We start from the raw sequence: 22,901 nt of genomic DNA on the forward strand, positions 1-22,901 counted from the left end.
CCAGTGCAGTCATCGTTTTGGGATGTGAGGAAATCAAGGCGAACATAGGGGGTGTCCTGAGGGTTGTGTGCATTACCAACTGTTGTGAAAATTAGAACGTGTAGTCCGGCGCTTTCCAGGACTTATCACACACACGCACGACCGCACCACTTAGCCACTGAACCACTGAGCCACTCAGCCGCTGGCCACTGCACCGCACCACCTTTGCATTGACTTGTGCTACGATGATGATGTATTAGCAGTGGAATTAAAATTAAAAAGCCCGATCAGGTTGCCCCCTTTGATGAGGTCTTTTGTTGTGCAAGTGCACATATATACATAGTGAGTAGTGGCAAAGAGCCCGTTGCTAATTAATCCCACAGAGAATGCAGCAAAGGCAAACCGAACTTAAGCAACATCTGGAGGCTCTGCTCTCTGACTGACATTAACTAAAGACCGACGCCACTTGAGGCACAAATTCGGCCGAATTTCAACATTTCAGTGTTTTTAGTATTTCAGAATTTCCGAGTTTCAAATTGGGGCTGACAGGCGCGAACGGAGTATACGAAAACCACATTTGGGCAAGCCGAATGAAAGATCATTCAGCTGTCAGAATCATTAAGAAATGTGAAATCGTTTAAATGTGCTCCGCCAGAGGTTCCATCATTTTTCTTCCCTAAACCGAGCTTTTTTTTGGGTGGAGAGGAGATTGTATGAGGAAACACATGGATATAGAGCTTCAAACGTAGTTCTGAGACGAGAGAAGTAAACTTGGAGATATCTCTAATACTGACTAATTCATGTATTATGCAGAAATTCAGTTCAAATTTAAAGGCTTTCCTGCTGATAAAAACCAATCTATGTATTACTCATTCAAAGCAAAACATATGTATATATTTCTTTGTAAACACTTGTGAAATGAGTTCAACTTGTTTCCCCCAAATCGGCGGCACTTCCTGCCCTCTCTTCATTTTGGGAGGTAAATAAAAATTTTCAAAAAATTAATGCCTGTCTCTCATTTGCAAGGCCTTCCGCTCGGAACCATTCCGTTTTCAATTTCCAATTTCGCTCCCCAAAAAAGAAATCCTCACTTCTGGCCACACGACGTTTGGCAGTGCGAAACATTTTTATTACGAATTCGTGAGTTTCGCCGCAAATAGCAGCTCGCCATGGGCAAATATATAGCCGCTCGGGAGATATATGTCTAGTTTTACACTATTATGCACGGAATACGGAATACGGAATCGCGAGCGCGGGGCACGGGCAATAAAAATACCCGAGCATATCAGGCAATACCCATTGGAGGATGGGGAGCACTAGGATGGTGCCGATACTCGAGGCAGTCCAGGCAGTCCAACCAGCTGCCTCGACTTCGTGTGCCATTCGACACGCCCACCACATTCGATTGTCTTAGGCTCACGCAGCTACGCACATCTCGCAGTACACCTGAAAAAAATCTAGTAAAAATCACAGCAGTAGAAAGTATAAGAACTGGCACAGCAACTCATTTCTGCGCATTCATCAACTTCCTAATTACAATTTATTTATTCAATATAGTTTAGCCATGGATTAAATAGCACTATTTGCTTCTTTTTTCCCAGTGCAGGGAAGCATTTAAATTTCGGCGCGTTCATTGAAATTTGAACGATGAGCTGACGATAAAAGTGGACGCCACGGGCGGGGCTCGGAAATTTTCATATAAAGTACCTTTTGTTGGCATTTTAATGGCGCGCTTTATGGAAGGATTAAGCACATAAACTTGTCAATAACTCGAGTGCCGCACACACTCATATATTTATACTTATGCTCATACTTATATACCCAAATTGCCAGCGACTCGGCGACTCTCTACCAATAATAATGTCACCGCACTTTGACTAAGAAACCCTGAAAATGGAGTCGAGTCGCCGAGGGGACAGCGATTTTATTTATGAGCTCAACGTTAAATTGTTGCCGCATATGTCGAGCGGTCCTGAAGAAGTGGATGGGGAAAGGGGAAGGGGGCAGGGGGCAGAGGGCAGCGACTTATTAAAAACAATCATGAGGCAAACACCAGAAACATGCCCGAGATCCAAGCCCGTGGAGCACATTATTGATAAACACACACAAGTCTGAAGTCTGAGGCAGGAGAAACATTGGATAATGGATTGATGGGGTGAAGGGGAAATTCTCATAACATTAAGTGAGAACCGATAACGAGGACTCTTACGTTTATGGGTATTCGTTGTGGATACGAGTATGATATGATGGACTTAGAGGGATTACGCCAGGAGTTAGCTCACAGCCAATAGCGAAGAAAGTGCTGTGTAAAAGTCTAATAAATAGTATTTCATTTATTTATTCAGTTACTTGGCAAGCTAAAGACACTTATTTTCATTCCTTTAAAGCACACCTTTCCGTGATAAGCAATCGATGAAAATCCCCTAATGAAGTCGTTCATATCGCCAGGAATGCCAAACATCTATAAATATGTCCCTTGCGTTTGGGAAACCTTTTAGCTTTGGCGAAAAATGAAATCACGAAAAATGGTGAGCCAAATTTGGGCGAAATGTAAAAATTGCAAGCCACCCAAAACCCAGGAGATTACAAACCCCTGCGGCAATTATTTTACGATGCACAAAGGTATTGTTAAATCGCAGGAAGCAAGAAAAGCAAGAAAAGCGAGGAGCAAACAGCAAACAAGCCGGCAGCCAAAGTAAAGCCAAATATGTTGAAATGCGGCCAGGACCGAGAGCAGCAGGAAAATGCGAGTGCCAGGGGAAACGGGGGGAAAGTTCTGGATGCGAACGACGCCGCAGTTCAATATACAGCGGCAGGCAATATTAAAATATCTTAAGGATATTATGTTATTACGCACACATTACACAGCAGACTGCGGGCAGGATATCGGGATGGATGGCTGGAAGGATGGGAGGATGGGAGGGTAGGGCACGGGGCAAACTCCACTCAAATGAGATAATTCCCTGTAAAATAATAATAAAATAAGCAACCTTCAGACAATGTTCAACATCCCGCCCCGCAACGCCCCGCCCCTTCCCAAGGTTTTTATGATTTTCATATTTTCGCAACCCCCGCCGTTTAAGTGCTTTTCAATATGAGTAAAATGCATTAAGGTATCTCTCTCGCATTTTCCCTTCTGCCCGCCGGCTAGGCAATCTGAATGCTGGGCGGGGGGCGTGGCAGATTGGCCAGGCAACTCTGGCATTAAAACAAAACACACCCAACACACACACATACACACCCACAATCAGGCTTCGGGGGCCAGTGGCAAAAGAAAGGACCAACCCAATCCTGTCGAGTCAGCAGAAAAAAAGAAAGGAGCCCGTACAAATGAGAAGGCAAATGGGAGACAATTTTTAGTTTTGATCTAAATGCGTCAATAAATTTTAACACTTTCAGTCGCTCGGGCGACAGAAACAAAAGTCGTTTCGAGGCTTACAATAAAAAAGGAGCCGGCAAACGAGCGGTTAAGGATATCCTAGTAAAAATCAGGACTATGGGCTTGCTACTTTTCTTAGGACAAAGTAAACGAAAATGAACCTAGTTGTAAAGCCTAAATAAGAAATGAAACATCATAGAACTAAATACATGAACTATCGTAGGATTAATAAGAGAATATCCAACCCTTTGTATGCTGGGTATCGGTTAGTCGACCCCGTGGGTATCGAACACACGCTCCACTCGCTTTTTGGCCACCTCAGCATTTTCTTTAACTTCTGTGCCAGCTCGGCCTTATCAATGGGCTCATTTTAAAATCAACGCCTAGTCCTGCGACTCCTGCGAGTCCTGCTTATTTACGAGAGATGTCAATGACTGGGTTTTTCCAAGTTTTTCATTCCATTTATGGCTGCGAATCTGGGCCGGGCTAACTTATCGCTCCATGTGCATCTTCAGTGCCACTTTCAAAGGCCTTTCTTCGGGGAGGTGGACAGCCAGTCGTTCCCTCAGTCAGTCAGTCAGTCAGTTTGTCAGTCAGGAACTGATTGTCCTGTGGCCCAGAAGTAAAGCATTCGCAAAGAGTTGGCACCGAGTTCTAGCCCTAATCCCGCAAAGGGGAGCGTCATCGTGGCACATGGGCAAACAGTGCTGCCATGGCAAATTTATCGCCGCTGATAAGCGTTAATAAATTAATTAGAATTATTGAAATGCGTGGTCTGTCGAGGTCCTGCTAGGTCCTGCACCGCTGCCGCACATCCTTCCGCTCCTGTTCCTGTTCCTGCAGCCAAATGCAAACACAGCCCATGGCCATGGGCATGAATATGCCAGTGGATCGGATCGGCAGTGGACATGGAAGTGGACATGGAAGTGGACATGGATGTGGACATGGATGGCAGCCATTATGCGCTGATTTGTGTTGCATACTTTTGCGGCGCACAGGGCAGAAACAGGACGAAAACAGTGCCACATCCGCAAACGCACAGGACACGCACTTTTGAATTAGTTTGTTTGAACTCTGGGGCCTTATCTCAAGTTGTAGATTTCCAACATTTTGTAGTCATTTCCGGTCGCACTCGGTGCAGTCGGTTTGCATTTGCATTTCGTGCTGCCTGCCCGCTTTTATCAATTCAATTTACGCACTTGCATAAAGAGGCTCTTGCAAAAATGTTACGAACATTTTATGCGAACAAGAAGATCATCGTTGTTTATGGGCGCTGTCTAAATGGCGCTTGCATTTTTAGCAATTACCATGCCACATTCAGATATTAGTATCAAATTAGGTATAAGTACTTCACTTTAAAAGCTAGTTGCAGGATTACTTTGTTAACGAGTTCAAGGAATTTTTGTGTTTTTTTTTATAACAATATTATTTTGTTTTGAATGTTTAATAACGAATTTTTCCTGTGCAGTCTGGTTGGCAATTTTTTCCGTCTCACCTTTTAGGCGGTGGCAAAGTTTTCACGTCTTGTAGCGCCGCCGTTTTTTCCTTCTTTAATGGCATTAAAAAGTTGGTCCGCCGCTGGCCAAAGTTCTCAGCACTAAGGTGCCTTTTTTTATTGGCGCCAGGACGTGTTTGCCCCGCAGGAATTCACCTCCCCCTCTCCACCTCGCCCCAAGTCCTTGAGCTCAAGGTGCAGGCAAAAGGAGAAAAAACCGGAGGAGAAAAAATTAAATAAAACTTTTTTAGCTCACAAATGTTTTGCTGCTAATTGAAAATATCTGTTGGGTTCAATTAGACGATGATGCTGCACCGTGCGGCGGCTTAAGCGGCTGACTGACCACGCCCCCCACGCCACACGCCTCCGCCCCCAGTGAGCTAAACCATAGGACGAAAAAAAAAACCGCTGATTTAAGCAATTTTTTGTGCAACTTTTCGCTTGTGTGGCGAGACTTTTCAGCTTTCCAGCGAACAACTTGCCGCTGATGGATCGAATTTGTGGCCAAGGAAGGGGGCATTTGATTTCACACAATTCTTAATGCCCGGAGAAAGTTTCTCCACACAGTTTAGTGGCATACAAATGAGGAAGAGCTACACCTGCAGCTGAAGTGCGCTTTTTTCGATGGAAACTAATCCGAAGAATTGGAAAACTTCTGACCAAAGGTTAATTGGATAGAGAAGCGAAATGGGTGCGGAAGTTTAATCAAAGGTTGTGCGGCCTTAAACTGAAAAAAACTTTAATAAAATACAGTAGAGTGTATATAGCACGTTAATAGTCAGAAGATTAATGGGGGTTCTCTTCACTGTTCCGGCTTAAATACATTTAATGAGCCCGTCCACACACACAATAAATAAACGAAATCAGGCATCAAATGGCCAAACACAAATTGTCAATTAAAAGGTATTTAAGCTTAATACCCAGGTCACACACTCACGTCGAGCGCTTAATCCACGTAAATTAGTGCAAAAATCAAGTGGATACCTTGATACCCCACACATAAGCCCCCAAATTTGCAGGGGGACAGAGGGGGGAGGGCAGAGAGCAGAGGGCAACCGACACCAATAAAGCCAACAAAGCGTTTTTAGGGTTAAGTCCATGTCAAAGTGTCAGTTTAGTATCGGTATCATGTCATGTTGTCTGTTCGTTCATGGTGGGGATGTTGCTGTTGTTGTGGCTGATATTTCGGTGTCAAAAGGCGAGTGGAGCGGATGGGGGAGGGGGTGGCAGCTAATGGGTGGTGGGGTAGGTTTTAATTTCGTGTGTACTGTGCAACTGTGTGGCAACATCAGGCCAAACAGACGTGTGCTCCGGACCCTCTATCTCTGCCTGGAAATTGCGCTGAAGGTGCAACGTTTTACTAATGAATTTAACAAGGATGCTGGCTGCCAAAAAGTGGGTGTGAAAAATGGGGTGGTGCACTGAGAGAAACGAACTTTTCTACTTCCTAACCAGATATTACTTAACTTTCAAGTACTGACTTCCCTTTGTGCTGCATACTTTTCGACACCTTTAACAATGCTGCATCTTCGTTGCTGCTAAAAGCACCGCGATTTTGTTTTCTGTGTAGGAAAGGGGCACGTTGCAGCGTTGCATGCTCATTAAAACGTCAGGGCGGCAGAAAGCCGGAGAGTCTGGAGAGGCCAGTTCGTCTGGGGGCATCAGCTGCACTTTGTGGCCCTGCTGTTTATCCTGCCAACATATTTTTCAAATGTTCCGTTTGCATAAGTGAAAAGGCCAAAAAAGGAAGATAACACACACAACACACATGGCCGGGGGAGGTGGGGGTGGAGGTGGCCAACATTGGCGTCAACACAACAGGGGCATCAAGGGGTTAAGGAATTAGGGAGTTTGGGAGCTGGAAAGCTGGGGAGTTGGGCCAAATCTGCCAACAATGGCGCGTAAATTTACGACTCACCTACGCGACTAGACGGCTTTTGACCGGGCCAACAGCTCCGTTGGGGTGGACCAAAAAAGGCAGGGTATGGGCGTGGCTGGGGCACATGTGTGTGCATATTTGTGTGTGGGCATATTTAAATTTGTTTTTATCCGCATTTCAGGTTGCGCCCGTTAATCCAATAAAATTGCGTAATTAAATTTGCGCTTCATTTGGCGTTTGTCATGTTTGTCGTTGCGGTGACAAATTTAAAACCTGTTGTCTGCCAGCCTAGAAACTCAACCCTTTCTCCATTTCTCTCTCTCTCTATTTTTCCCCCCACTTCGAGGTGCGAAAAAATGAACTGAAACCGAAATTGTTGTACACGTAGTAATTTTTCAATTGCTGCATAATTGAAGGCAAACCAGCGGAGTAATTCGCACCGCAGCAGAAAAAAACTCGCAAAATATTGGCAGCAAATTGTCGGCATGACAAAGTGGACGAGGACCGAAAAAAACCCCAACTCCCATATTTCGGCCTGTTGATGTGTGGCTTTGTTTGCCACTTTTTTTTGTTTTTTGTTTTTGGTTTTTGCCATGGACTCGTGTGCTCTGGGGAAAATGGAAAGTTGACTAGCAATTGTGTGAACGGCAGATGAAAAATGATTTTTAATTGTTGGGCGTTGAGCGCTGAGTGCTGAGGGTTTTGTGGTTGGAGAAAAAAGGTTGAAAATCAGTGAAAACAGCGAAACTCCCTCACATTTAGCGGGCTTTTTTATGCTGGCTGCAGATAAAGCCCCTCTGCAATTGTGAAATTGATAAGACCAAGTCGTCGGCGACGACCACAACACACGGCACTCGTTACTTCCGGCCTTTAGGAGCAGGGCCCTCAAAGGAAGTCGATAAGGTCCGCTGGCCGACAGACCCGATAAGAACACTGCATCAATCGCCTCGGCGATGCAGCGCAACTACGATTAACGCAAACGCTCCTCAGTTGGCGGGCGGCGAACTTGAAAGGCGCTGGCAATCTTAAGCTAGAAATGCATCACACTTGGAGAACAATTTGTAACTCTTAAGTTCTTACACATCAGCCAGTTATTCCACAAGTATGGCTTTCTACTTATCCACTCCACATTCTTGCAGACATTCTATTCAAGTTAAGCGGACATTACTCACTAATAAGCCTATCATTCTTTCTTTCTTGCCTACCAAATATGAAATCACACTTTATTTCCGGCAGGCTTTTTTCTAAGTGCACGATACCACGGGGTTTCTCCTATTCGACAGCCGTGCCAAGCACAGAAAGTCACTTTTCTTATCACTTCGAATTGCGACTCGGTTTCCAACGGTTGGCAATGGGATAATGAGGTTGGTCGGTTCCTCCATAGAATTTCTTTCATGATGACGAGTCTCCTCAAGTCCCTGGTCTTTGATTTCCGCGTGTGCTCGTTTCACATTACACAGTATCTGCGTTTTATACTCGCATTCATGTGTTGCGTAGTTTTCACAAAATCACAAGCTTGTTTAATCCTGTAAAAAATTATAAATTATCAAGAAATACCCATTAATACCTTAGTAATTTACAAGTTTTACATGCTTTCTTTATAAAGGCCGAAGAAAAGAAATTCATATTATGACTCTTTTAAAGAACACATTATGTCTTTGCAGCAGCAACCAAAAAAGTCTGTAAGCTTATTCACACTACATTTGTGTTTAGTTGAAACTGTGCATAAATATCTTAAAATATGTTATAAGAATGTATATTTTCTATTACTTATATATATATATATTTACTATTGACTGTAAGAGCATTTTGCGATTCGGATATGCACTTTGCAGGCTTTCTAGGGCGCCATCTTGTCTCGGAGTAGCGCGAGTTCTTCAGTGATAACTGCGAAATGAGTCAAACGGCGGCGGCTGCAACTGCGGCTTGTGCCACAAATTTGGCGATTAAAACAGAGGGGAGAGTGCCCCGTATTGGGGGCAATATGCATCCACATATAATGTGCATATGAATGATGCGAGTGTGTGGACGCTGGCTATAATGACGAAATGTAATTTGGAGCAGTGAGATGGCGGGGCTGTCGCGCTGTTATCGCTGTCGCTTTTGCTTTTGCTTTTGCTTTGCTTTGAGTTTAATTAAAAAGTTTCGCTCTTTGTGGCAGCGCAACAAACAGCCGAAAGCAGTGCACATTCAAATTCATATTTTGATTTTGGCACTTTTTTTGTTTTTTATATAATTAAAATGCGCTCCCGAATGCACTGCGAGGGCGTGGCTGTAGCCAGCTTTTCTCCTGTCCAGCTGGCGGAGATGGGCGAAGGATAAGGCGAAGAGCAAAGGATGCGATATTAGTGTGTGCAAGATATTAACAGCATATTTGACATAACAATATGGAGAGTGTCCTGCGAAGGCAGCAGCATCGCCAACAGGAAGCAATTTCTCATCGTTTACTAGTTTTTATTAGCCCACTCAAACCACTCAAGCCACTCAAACCACCCAAACCATTGAAGCCACCCAAACCACACGCATTCACATCCGCCCACCAAGAAGCATTCATGGCATCCTTATAAGGATTCTTGGCTGCGGCCAGGACATGCCGGGCAGCTCATAAGACAACATAAAGTATGACAGACATTTTGGCAACACTTTGCAGACCGTTAGCAGCCCCGGCTTTTTAAATTGTTAATGCGACTGCTGCTCGCTCGGGGGAGTGGCCCCATTCCCATTTCGCCCGGCAAGACAAAGGAGCTGTCATAATTCGCTGCAAAATATTGTCACCCAACCAGATGCACTCTCATATGGGGCCAATTTGCCTTGGCCCGGCCAATTTTCTTGGCTCCGTTTTCTGGCACGGCATTACACTTGGCCATAATACGGGCCCCATAATCCTCTCCAGCTGCCCGGAAGTGCGCGCCATTTTCTAATATTGTAACGGAAGCAATTAATACGATCGTAACAATGCCAGAAGTCCCAGTCACAGCCGTCTTAATGGTAATGCTCCTCATCAAGCTCTCGTTATGAGCCGCAAGTGCAGGAGATACAGGATATTTATACTTCAAATCCTGTACAAATACAAGTGTTACAATGCTTTCAAAGCTTTCCCCATTAGCTTCCTAATAAACAAAAGAGAATAAATAAAATATTTCCGAAACGCAGCAAGCACTCCACACCTATTGTTTTTATTTTTGAATTACCTTACAAAAGTTGCAATAAATTTCTTAAAAAACACAATAACCAAAGCTGAGTTAACGACATGTCCTCGCCCACCACTTTCGACCGATCCATGCTGGTGGAGTACAGCGCCGCATTCATGTACTACATTGAGAAGCACAAGCTGATGGAGGTGATGAGTCGCCTGCTGGCCGAGATTTCCGTGGCGGATGGCGTGACGGATGTGCGCAGATGGATGGGCGAGAATATAACCAGGATCGGCGTGGAGATATACACCAAATCGCTGGACGCCTTCCAGCGGGGAGTGAAAGCTGATTTCTACCAGCTGCCGAGGAACTTCTACCACCGCATAGTGCTGCACGGCAAGCCGGGATCAGGACGAAGGTCCTTGGCACACGTGCTAGCGCAGCGCTGGAACCTGCTGGTGCTGGATGCCGATGTCCTGGCCTATCACAGCATCAACAAAGCGGACCAGGATGAGCACTCCCGACTGCTGCAGGAAGCCATTGAAAAGGATTGTGTGTACAAACGGTCGCAGGCAGTGGGCAATCTCATCCAGAACAGACTCCTGCAGGAGGACGCCCTGCACAGGGGTTGGTTGCTGATCAATTACCCCAACAATAAGTGCGAAGCTGAGGAGCTCTTCGAGGGCTTCACTGTGCCCCCGAATCGATTTGTCTTCCTGCAAGTCGACGAGCGCATGGCTCGCATGCGAATCCTGCTCAATAGCTACTCGCCAGGACCTCAGGCTCACGTCAGTTTCCTGGACCGTCAGATGGCCCAGTTCCGCAAAAGCGAACCTGCCCTAAACGCCTACCTCAGCCAGCGCAGGGAGGTGGTCTATGTGGATGCCTCACCTTGTTTCGAGCAAGTCAAATGTGAGATCATCTCCGAACTGACCAAAACTCCCTATGTGCTGGGTAAGAAGTACGGCGAGGCAAATGCCAAAATCTGAATTTGATTCGCAGCCAGCCACTCTGCATCCAAATTGAGTAACAATGTGTTCTTGAAGTCCTTGCTGTGATTACTCTCGTTATTATTATTCTTATTTGCTCAAGTGTCTGTCGTTGTTTGTGTTATTATTGCCATGCTTTTTTTGGGTTTTCTGGGGCTTTTGGGGTCAGGCCTATCAGACTTCTGGACGATTCCCCATTCCCCCCCGTCCAACGAGAAAATATGGCTACGTTTTCGTTTAGGTAAACAGTGGAAGCAAAAGAGAGAATTCAGTGGTGAAATATGCGGACTATAGAATACCCATTAGGAAAATTTACCAGTGAATACAGTTGATGGAGTTTCTATTTTATCCAGAAACCTGGTAAACAAATCTCCAGCCAAGCAAAGCAGCATTCTCCCCTCGAAAACGCTGGGTAGCAAAAAGTGATTTTCTATTTGAATTTCCACCACGGAAAAATGTGAACAGAAAAACAATAAAACGCTGGAAAAAATGAGAGGAAAATAAGGGAAAAACAAATGATTTCATGACCACAACTTAAGTGCTCAATTTTTAATTGTTTGACGACGCTGATAAGACCCGTGGAGGAAAGCTGCCGAGGGCGGGGAGACTTTTTAATGGCACCCAAAAGTTCAATCAAAGTTTTATACACTTTCCCACTGCCCGAGGACTCGGGGGTTCAAATTAGTCGCCAGCAGGTTGATGATTATTGGAGTGAATATCTTTATTCCTCAAGCTTTTCCCCAGTGGGCCGTAACCCGGCGCACAAATAATTAAAAAACGCAGCAAATCGTTAGCAGAAAATAAATATAGTTCACCACAATCAGGGGAGCGCGACTATCAAATATACCAAGTAAAAGTTTATATTTCAATAAAGGTGCTATACCAGGTACATGTGCATCATTTAAACGTCGCGTTTATTTATTTTAAAAGGGAAAAAAGGTTAATTTCACTATTGAATTTACAGCACAAGCAGCGATGGAGACGGATCAGCGCACCACCTTGATGTCGATGGTGAAGCAGCAGCGCTTCTGCGAAACCGGATCCTTGAGAGCCCAGCGAATGGTGTAGGGACTCAGGGGGAACTTGGCCTCGATGGGCACCAGGGCGGTGTACGTCTGCTTCACTCCGGAGCGCACGGGACAGGGCGTGTACTTGCAGGCTTCGCGGTCCATGGTGAGCAGGGGCAGCTCCACGGTCTCGCTCTTGGCCCAGCCCAAGGTGGCGTTCAGGGTGTCGGCATCGAAGTGGGGCGTGAAGTCGAAGCTCATCTCGCTGTTGTGCTTGCGCCGGATGTGGCAAGCCGCACTGGAGAGGGCCTCGGGGCAGGGGGACACCCTCACCTGCTGGATCGTGCAGGTGTCCACGCTGTCCGCACAGGGCTCGAAGTTGACCACCTCGGCGGTAGCGGATGCCGAGATCAGGACGATAGCGATGGCGATGGCGTAGGCGATAGCCTGCAGCGAGCTGAGACGCAACATGGTGGATCGAGAGCCAGACACGGAATGCAGGCACTGCCAGCACGGACTTGGAATCAAAGCCGGGCTTATCTGCCTACCCGTTTGACCCCTTGAACTGGGTCACATCTGTGGCCACAAGTGTGCATCAGCTGATTAGATTCGAGCGCCTTATCGGAATGTACTTGGAACTGTAAGGGTGTCGGCGGCGGCATTTGAAAATTTTGTAAAATTCTGATCCAATACGTAACTCCCTCTTTGGGGATTATTAAAGAAAAGAAACAAACATGTGGCTGTTTCAAAAGGATTAGTAATTGGTTTATTTATATTTAAATTTTCAACCAGAAACAATTGGTTAGTAACAACTGAAGTATAGAACCCTTCATTTGATTGGCATGCTCTACCTAATTAGTCACTTCAAAATGAAAACTCTTATCAGCCGCATCCCCCTGTTCAGTTTCATCAGCCTGACAAATCCAAGGTCAAACGAGTCCAATTAGTGGGCATACCGCGAGTCTACCCTTTACAGATAATGAACAGGTGCCGTTAATTACACTTGCCAGTGATAATTAAAAAAAAAAAAAAAAGGAATATGCATGTAGTAATCCAAGTATTTGGTGGAGCATCCATGGCAGAGCTGCTGCCTAGCGCACCACCTTGATGTCGATGGTGAAGCAGCAGCGCTTCTCCGAAACCGGATCCTTCAGAGCCCAGCGGATGGTGTAGGGACTCAGCGGGAACCTGGCATCGGCGGGCATGGTGGTGGTGTACGTCTGGGTGACTCCGGATCTCACGGGGCAGGGTGTGTACTTGCAGGCCTCCCGGTCCATGCTCAGCAGTGGCAGCTCCACGTTCTCGCTCTTGGCCCAACCCAAGGTGGCATTCAGGGAGTCGGCATCGAAGCGGGGCGTGAAGTCGAAGCTCATCGTGAAGCGGTGCCTGCGGCGGATGTGGCAAGCGGCATTGGCAGTGGCCTCCGGACAGGGCGTCACCCGCACCTGCTGAATCGCACAGGTGTCCACGCTATCCTCGCAAGTCAGGAAGTTGACTACCTCCGCGGAGACGAAAACGGCGACGGAGGACAGCACCACGGCAAAGGCGATGGTCAGGAGCGAGCTCAAACGCAACATGGTGGATCGAAAGTCGGACTCGGAATGCACGTAGCAGCGGGAATCGATTGGATTGTGGCGCTAGAGGGCTACACTCTAGAAAATGGAGCATGCCAATGTTTCTTGAATATTTCGAAATATTCCAAATGGACGTTACAGAGAAAGTCGCTATTGAAAAGTTATTACATCAAACTCTTTTGTAAGCAAACTGAAATTTGAAAATACCCGAATTTCAAGTTAATTGTATGCCAATCAAACCCAATAGTTAGAGTACAAAAGCAAAGTTTTCAAAATCTCAAGTCCTAAAATAGTGCTTATCAACAGCTGGGAACTAAGTGCTATCAGCAGGCAGCGAACGTCGTGCCGTGGAATATAGAGTATATAGAGTATAGAGTATAATTAATTGTTTTATAATAGGCAACTAGACCATAATGGAAACTCATTTGGTACCGCTGACACGCACTAGTCAGCCTGCAATTTGAGCCCAGCAGTGGAAAGTAGAGTGGAATATGTGTAAGGCAAATGGCAATCGCATCCAGAACAAATGAGGTCCAGTTGAGGTTGTCAATGCCCGTGTCGCAGATCTAAGGCATCTGCATCTGCCGGGCACAAAACCAATTGATTTCGGCACCCCGCGCCACATGACAAACAAATCGTCACACTTTTCAGTGTCGCAGCCCCGAGATGCGAGATGGCAAACGACAGTTGTCAGTCAGGGAAGCCCAGAGATGAAACTGCAGGAGAGATCCACTGTGAAACTCGAGACGAATCCCGCGGGTCCAAGGATGAGGTCCCGAGATGTATAGTGTGTATACATGTGCACTTTGACTATCGAACTGGGAGCTGTCAATAGGAGGCAGCCCGACAATTGCACGGCTCATTTGCGGGAATGCATGTCAACAATCGGGGACAACAAACAACAGGCGAGGCGATTGACAACCTGACACCCCCAAGGCAGCCCATCCCCAAGCTGCACTGCGAGAAATTGCCGAGGTCAACCTCTGTAGGTAGAATAAACAAATTGAAAACCAATTGCAAAATCCCATGGAATGTGGAAAAAAGATGGAACAAGTTTCTCATGACATATATTATCATTATCGACAACTTAGTAGTAATTTCTGCGAGTGTGCCGCAGCGCTTGCAATGCGATGCGCGCGATTTTTCAACTTTTATAGGGGAATCCCCAGGAGAATGCAATTAGCCGCCGAGGAAAACGACTGGCAAAGCGCAACATTTTCCCTGTTTTTCTCCAAATTTCCATATCTCCGTTTTCATATGCAAAACATGTTTTTGCGCTCTCAAATTTGTATTCTCAAAAATTGATAGGAAAGTTTCGCAGCCAGCCAGAGCATAATTAACACTCGACAAACGCGTTCCTCCGTTTTCCCTAATGTTTTTCGCATAAATTATACAAAATATGCTACCCCCCTGCCCCTCACTTATGTATGTATATTTCCGCGGCGACTTTGCGCCTTTTTTTTTATCAAAGTCCAGTGAACGGTGAATCAACAGAACCGAAACCCAAAGCGAAACCAAAACAGAATTAATTCATTAAAGAAATATGCAAAGCATTAAACAAAAAAAAAAGAGAAAACAAAAACAGCAGCGAAAAAATGGGAAAAGTATCAAGAACTTGATGACGACGGGGTGTTGAGAACAAAAAACTGAAATTTATGTTTTATTACTTAATGAACTTACCGCAAATTAAGCCAAGGGTGGACGAGGTTACTGGCCAGGGGAAAGCGGAAAGGGGAAGGGGAAAAGGGCACTGAAAGACGAGGCCTTGTCTTCAATTAATATGCAAAAAATGTCAACATGGACTGCTGCTCATCAAAGTGGCAGCAGGAAAAGCGGGAAAATCGGGAAAAGCGGGAAAGTCCAGTGGCGAACACTTGAGACGACAGCAAGGAAGTGACCGGACTGCAAATTGGTTAGCAATTAATGGTGACCATTTTTTAATTGAACACACGAGCGAGGCATTGGATGGGGTATGTTATCTGAATGAGATACAAAAAAGGGCTGAATCTCTCGAGCTTTAAATTTAAAGCTATATAATTGAATGCAAATGTATAAGTAACTTATTTTACCAAGCCTCCTCTTAATTCGATTTCATTAAGCAGATTTAGCGAAACTCTTTCATAAATTGCAGCTGAGCCAAAGCCGGCCATCATTTGCGGGTTAAATGTAGCTTGTGATTTGGCCAGATTTCGGCTCCACTAATGTGCAGCCCCCCTCCTCCGCTTTTCCTCGAGTAATCCCCTATACCCCTGAGATTTTCCTTGAAATGGGGCCGGCGAACTTGAGCAAATCACCTCAAGGGGCCATAAAAAGCGAACGAATGGAAAATACAAGTACAAATAAAAGCAAGCGCCAAGCAAAAGCCGCCACCAAAACGAAAAAATAATGAACGCCTTGGCTATGCGAGTATCTCAGGGTGCTCTTATATATCTGTATATCTGTATATCTGTTGGATTTTTATTTCTTGGAATAATCTGGCGAGCACACGACTAATCTTCGTTTAATTTCATTTGCGCCAAGCAAACCGAAATTGAAATAGTCCACGGGGGAGTTGGTGGGTGGTGGGTGGGGGGTGGAAATACCTACATTTGCTCCGCAAGGACAATGTAAGGACATTTCGCGGAGCAGTGCAACATTTCATTGGCTGACGGGGGAGATCAAAAGTATGCGACACCGTGGCTTAATTCGATTTTAACAATTGCAGCCAGCCAATGGCAAATGCCAAAGGACGCGACGAGGTCCTGCCATTCCGCTTCCACTTCCACTTCCATCCAACCAACCATCTAATTGAAGCGAGGACGAAGATGTCCTGATGTCCTGGAGACGCTTCTCCTTGGGCCACATAAAATTAATCCGACGTGTGGCGCCGCTTCTTTGTCAGCGTCCTCAGCGATTTGAATTTAAATGTGGCTCTTCCTTTTTTTACTCGCCTTTTTATTCCCTCTAAGCCAAGCCAGCGAAATATAAATAAAAAGAAGCAGTCGAGTCAAGGAACCTTCGCGAATTGAATTAAACGTGTCCTTCGCCTCGCGACGCTCCACTTTCCCTTCGAGGTGTGGACAAAGGGAGCCTCACAATCATCATCTGTATCGTCATCATCATTATCAGCATAAGCATCTGCATCAGCATCAGCATCTGAGTGTATTGAAAATTTTATTGCCTGGAATAATTAGGCGAATTAAGCACACACATTAATTGTCACTCGCAGCATATGTGAGAGAAAAATACAAGAACGCAGCGAGTTCAAACTGATTTACTTTTATAGGCACAAAGCCCTGGCTCTGAAATTTACGAGTGGCTCGTTCTTTTGCGCTGATAAAAGTGGACTAATCGCACTCCAAGACAATTGCACACAGAGCCAATGAGCCGAGTGAGCTCACTAACCACAGATGTCTAATTGATCTCACTCACTCACTTATGGTGAACTTGGGGCTAAGGTCTTCCACCGCTGAGTAACCGTCTTCCGTTTCAAGAAACTCACTCCTACTATGATTCACTTCAAAAAGATAAAGCTAGAACGGAGATTTTCTAAAACGAATGAAACAGCAGACTCCATTTCCTCGATCGCAAAGTAACAAGAGGAAAGCGAATGATCCTTATCAGAATCTTAATCCCCTTCAAACCCTTTACTTAATATCCGACACTACTACCCTGCAATAATTTCTCACTTAGACAGCAATGTCCAACTTTTGCCAACTCTTGTACGTACAATGTAATACTTTTAGCCCAGTCCGCTCATCCATTTTGCCAACGAAACCCCCGAATTAGTGGAAACATATGCATCATGCTTGCAGGCAAACAAAAACATTTCATGCAAAAAAGGTTTTTAATTTAAATTTCTTGACTTGACGTGTGGCATGTGCCGACGTTGTCGTCTTTGTCCCCTGATGTCTGAGGCTGAGTCTCAGTCTCACTCTGAGTCTGAATCTCATTCTCATTCTCAGTTTCCGTCTGAGTTCTGGAGTCTGCACAAATGGCAAATGTGGGCAAAAGGGCAAAGTCTCGAAGGGGCGGCGAAGGGCCAAAGAAACTACCCACATACTATGGCGTACATTGGCCATGCACAATTGACGCTTACATTGTTCTCAAGAATTATTATGCGGTTCCCAGCATGTGTGCTCCTGGTTTCAGTTCCTGTTGCCCCAGCTCCTCATCACCCCAGCAACCTTATCACTTTACCTACAGGCAGGCAGGCGGTAGCAGCAGCAGCAGCAGCAGCCGAAATTGGTTACAATCTCACTCAAAAGAATGGCCATTTTATCTGGGCCATCAAGTCCAACACACATGTGGCAGGCCCTCAGACTCAAATTGAATCCCTCGGCGAGATGGGGCGGAGGCGGAGGTGGGTGTGCTCCTTAACCCACTCAGCCACTTACCTCATTCCTTTCTAGCGCACTGGCAAAAATGAGGGTCACCTCTCGAATATGCTAGCATAGGCAGCTCACTTTAGTTTCTTTCAACAAAGTAGTAGTTCTTTTCAGTTCCCTGAAAGTTACATTCAAGTTAAGGCACAGTATTTCCGTACTTCCAACCCTTTCTCTCAGTGCAAACGCCTTGACTTGCGGTCCTCGGAAGGCAAGACAAATTTGTCCTAAGCCTTTAAGAGGCGACCACTGCCGTGGCTTCTGGCAACTGGATAAGCCGGGGCCAATTAATATGGCTAGAAAACGGAGGCACACATTTTCCTCGGGCCGCCGCTCATGTGTGACCCATAAATTTTCATTTTATTGGCCAAGGTGCGCCCGCTTTTCCGGCAAACGGGGCCCAAACTTTTAATTGTAATTAATTTCGAAACATTTCGCCGACGGCCGCACGGGTGGTCCCGACTTTTGGGATTCGCCAGCCGACTTATATGCTGATTCGGTTTTGGATTTTTGTTTTCAAGTGCTGCCAAAGTAAACACCGTCGGACACGGCGCACTATTTTTGCCCAGCATTGAGACGCTTCGGAAGCGGATAATCATTGTATATACACAGGGAGAAATCACAATTGTTAATTATAAAAACGTTGTCATGATATAACTACGAGCTAAGAAGTGCTTAAGTGTATGCAATTTATCTTAGAAAACCATATTGTTTGATTTGAACATATTTAAATGTATCTAAGGTAAGTATTTGTTTCTAATGCGGCAAAGTATTTCTCGCGGTGCAGTGAAATGTAAAATGCAAGGCAGCAGTTCGCGGTTTTGCCCCAGTCTTTCGACTGACTGACGTTTTGTTTGCGTTGCAAAAAGCCAAACTCCGTGGGTGGCCACTGAAATGCAGAGAAAGAGATATTTGCGAGGGGAGCACGGTGTCGCCACCGAATTTCAAATGGTTTGGGGCCTTACCAGGTGATGCTGGCACTTGAACTTGCCGCGGAACGTGGAATGTGGCCACCAGAGATGACAAGGACACACGTTCCGTTGACAGGCAACCGAGGTGAATGACAGCTGGTTGAACAAATAGAACAAATGGACAAAGTTGCACGATATACCTCTGTATACCTCTTTTTTCTTCACTGTTTACCATTTGAAAGTGGGTATCATATCTCTGCATTACTTCTCGAAGCAACAAAACTTGCCGGAAACTTTCGACCCTCGTATGCAAATGTCTTGCTTCTTTATCGGGCCACAAAGTTTCTCATATCCCGGAGGACTTAAAGGACGTACAACATTCAAATAACAGGATTATAAACTAAGAGCTCGAGGAACGGACAGCGGACAACGGACAACGGACAACGGACAGAAAAGGCGACAAGTGCGTGCCGTGTATACTAAGCACTGTAAAAAATCAGTATTGCTAACAAATGTAGACTAAAGATTCCATTTTCTGATAATAAAAACAAAACATATGTAGAGATTCCTTTCCTGAGATAAGCATCATAACAGAAGTAGTTTGATTACCAAGAAGAATGCTTGGAAACATTTTAATGAATTCATTAATTACGTTTCACATATGCTTTTTCCGCAGTGCATCGAAAGATGTCCATTCCAGCTGGGACTGTGCTGAGACAAATTTCTTGGACTCCAAGGTGTTGCACACACTCCCCGCCTCTCGAAAAGCTCCCACATTTGAAGACCCTTTGCCAATTTATAAAATCTAACTGGCCGACATTCGAGCTCATTAAGGAACGAAACCATAGTTAGTCGTTAAACTATTAAGACTAATGAGGGTTGCCTCCCACTCCATGTGCCCAGAACTCGCCCTCCCAAAAGCCGAGCCCTGTCATTTATAGAAACGCAAATTTATCAGCCGCATGATTTCATTGCCGTCCATTGCTAAAAGCTGCGCAGCTGAGGCCCTGAACCTGAATATCTGGATCTGAAACTGAAGCTGAATTCGAATCTGAATCTGAATGTGTTTGTGAATGTGAATGTGAATCTCATCTGGCCGAGTCACGTAAGAAATGTCGCATGTGGGCGGTTCGTCATCGTTCTCCTGCTCATTTCGAGATGCCGAATATGTATCTGAATCTGAATGTGAATCTGAGTGTGTATGTGAATCAGAGTCCGATTGCTCGCCACCATCTCGGTAGCGTCATCACAAGGTGCCGCCTTCAAAAGTCGAGTGTTGAGCTAGCAGATTTCAGCACGTTTCGCATTTCGGGGCTGTGTGTTTGTCTTGTGCTTTCCGCGAATCGCGTTTTGGGTGGCCGAAAACAGAGGTTTCCCTGTACAGTGATCGCTTTGCCCGTCTCAGGCCAACAAATTAAAATAATGACAAATTTTGAGGACAATGAAGTTGGAAGTTCGCTTTCGAGCCTGCGGTCTTAATTCTACCAAAAATCTTATGAATGTATTAAAGATCCCACCAAATGCACCATTCAAACTGCAAAGTATCCACATATCTCAGCGCCATCAAGTTTGACTTTTATTATTTGCCTTTCGCCGGTCGCGTCCTTGTCAAGCTATCACCTATCGAAAGCCAAGTCTTAACCGCAAAGTGTTAAAGTTCCTATACATATGGCTTACGGCTTACCTTCCCCCGCAGATCCGCAGATCCTATCCCCAAAAAGCAATTTGCGGACGTGCATGAAAAACTTTTACTGCCAGCAAATTGAAATTAATGTGAAGTTTCAGTAAAAGTGGCTTAAATGCACACACGGGCCGCATTTGGGGAATTGCTGCAGGACAGGACAGGATGGACTTGGATGGGATAGAAAAGTTTCTGCGGGAGGGCGGGGAATCCGAAAGATACTTATGTTATTTTGAAATACTTAGACGCTCGTACGCCCACACATATTCAAGATAGTTTTGTGCCTTTGGCAGTTGCTGAGCCGCCAAAGCTGTTGATTATAAGTTTCTTTTTCGTCGGGGACACCTTACACAACTTCTGGCGAATGATATGTTGAGGGGGTTCTTGGTCTCTTCTTAACCCATTACTTGACATTTGATATAACAGTAACTGGGAATTCTGATATTCAAGTACAGATAATCATACATTTGTGAAAGATATACTTGTTTAGCTACGCGATCTTTAATGAATAATATTCAAAACCTAAGTTCTAAACCTAAGCTAAGGATGAATAAGTATTTTCAAGACCGCGTAAAGAACAAATTTTCAGTATAATTATATTACTTATAAGTTAATTTTCTTAGCTTTCAACCATCTAGCTTCAGATTGCCGCCTTTAATGGGTTAAGGCTTTGCCCTTCGATTTCCCCAAGTCCTTCGCCCGAGGTTGAGGTTGAGCTAACGATTTGTGAATTGCACTTCCTGTCGGTAAATAAGAGAAAACTATAAATTCCTAAAATGTTCTCCGCTCCTCGAGAGCAATTGGCATGCATTCGTGATGCCTCTTTGGGCTTCCTTTCTGGGGCTTCCTTTCTTGGAGGTGCTTCTGTATCTGCAGCTCCATCACCATCACCATCTGTATCTGCATCTGTGTCTGTATCTGCATCTGTATCTGTATCTGCATGTGAATCTGGGCTGGGTTGCGTGTGTGTTTGCTTGGCATTTGTTGGTTTAACAGCAAAAGTTTGTCTTTCAAATCGAAAACTAGAAAAACGCCGCGTTCCATGCGAGTAAAGCAGCAGTTTCGGCTTCTTCGAGGACCTTAAAGGCAATATCCTCGAGTGCAACTTTATCGATATGTATGTGCGCTGCCGAGGTTTTCTTTTCCGCCAAGTGTTTGCCTTAAAGTTTGCTTCGATTACTCAGATATATGGCTTCCGTTGCAAGTTTCCCCCCCTCCCAACTCAGGTGCCCCAACCCCCAGTCCACATACGAGTATATTACCCGATAAATGCCCGATATCGGGCGCACTCAACTGATCCCAATTCGTTTTCCCTTCCTTGCGTTTGTATTTGCATTTGCATTTAATATTTGCTTGTTTGTTTGCCTTTCTGTGCAGCGCCCAGAATCCTTTGTGCGGCGTGTTTGTTTTAAGTGAATGATGCAAATTTGATGCTCTTATATAAGCGCAAAACTTTTGCACATGAACATGAATAGAAACTGGAAAGCTGGGTAACTAGGAACTGGGAACTGGGAAACTGTGAGCTAGGAACTGAACCGAGAACTGGGAACTAGGAGCTCTAAACTGGGAGTTTCGAGAACGAATGGAGCATTGAGGAGATGCAAACTTTTATTGCGGACTAAAATGAACTTCCGCCCGGGCAATGGCAAGGAAGTTCATAATTTCAGCTGATTTGCGAAAACTTTCGCCACATTCGCTGCTCCCCCACTGCTGCTCCACCATCCATCCACCATGCACATACTTGTACAGTGTAGTATGGTATGGTATGGTATTGCCCCGTTCTTTGGCTGTTTAAAGGCAATTTGCCTGACTTGGCTTTACTTGGCTCCACTTGGCTCACTTCGGTTCGGGGCTGTTGACGCTTGTTGACAAAGACATTTGCCGGGTCAATTCCAATTCTGCGATTGTTTTCAAGTGCTCCTTGCACTCGAACAAAAACGAAGTAGATCTTGACAGGAAAAATAACTTCTTATTACTTCATTCTGCAACCACTAACAAACTAGAACCCGTTCCTAGTTGATAACAACTATACGAGGCAAGTTTGTTTTTTCAAGAACTATGCGAACTGTTTTCCTCAGTGTGCCCTTGTTGGTCTTCATCGTTTGGCGCGAGACAAAACAGCAAACACGCAGAACATTTGATTTGTTTACACAAAGGATGGCAGAAGGATTCCCGCGAGGGGCGGAGGATGTGCGAGGGCTACGGAGTATCGGCAGCAGTGACCAGAAGGCGTAGGTACACACACACACACACTGTATCTGCACAGCTGAATGCCCGAGTATCTCACGGATACGCAGCCCAAGCCCGACTCACGGATACATTTCTCTCGGCGGCATTCGCCTGGCCATGTGTTGGCCAAATGTTTGCCACGGCATGTGAAAAATCTACGTCCCTCCTCGACGAAATTCCTCCATCTCTGAAACGCGCTCTGAAATGCTCGCCGTGAGGTGTGAATCCGCATGGAGCTGGAAACCGAGCCGAAATTTCGACTTCGACCTCGCAAAGCAAA

The 22,901-nt window shown here is 45.3% G+C and overlaps 4 protein-coding genes across 7 annotated transcripts in view; 1 reads left to right on the top strand and 3 right to left on the bottom strand.

Moving 5' to 3' along the window:
* The window catches only part of LOC122621647, a 107,091-nt gene that overhangs the window by 54,967 nt on the left and 29,223 nt on the right, over positions 1-22,901 (bottom strand). The window lies entirely within an intron of this gene.
* LOC122621642 lies at positions 9,866-10,957 on the top strand. Its single transcript, XM_043799579.1, has one exon. The coding sequence runs from the start codon at positions 9,983-9,985 to the stop codon at positions 10,853-10,855; it is 873 nt and encodes a 290-aa protein (XP_043655514.1). The 5' UTR covers positions 9,866-9,982; the 3' UTR covers positions 10,856-10,957.
* On the bottom strand, positions 11,743-12,370 carry LOC122621645 (MD-2-related lipid-recognition protein-like). The gene has a single exon (XM_043799582.1). The coding sequence runs from the start codon at positions 12,331-12,333 to the stop codon at positions 11,842-11,844; it is 492 nt and encodes a 163-aa protein (XP_043655517.1). The 5' UTR covers positions 12,334-12,370; the 3' UTR covers positions 11,743-11,841.
* LOC122621646 (MD-2-related lipid-recognition protein-like) lies at positions 12,600-13,651 on the bottom strand. Its single transcript, XM_043799583.1, has one exon. The coding sequence runs from the start codon at positions 13,437-13,439 to the stop codon at positions 12,954-12,956; it is 486 nt and encodes a 161-aa protein (XP_043655518.1). The 5' UTR covers positions 13,440-13,651; the 3' UTR covers positions 12,600-12,953.

The sequence above is a fragment of the Drosophila teissieri genome, chromosome 3R (assembly GCF_016746235.2).
Source record: "Drosophila teissieri strain GT53w chromosome 3R, Prin_Dtei_1.1, whole genome shotgun sequence".
Classification (NCBI taxonomy): Eukaryota; Metazoa; Arthropoda; class Insecta; order Diptera; family Drosophilidae; genus Drosophila; species Drosophila teissieri.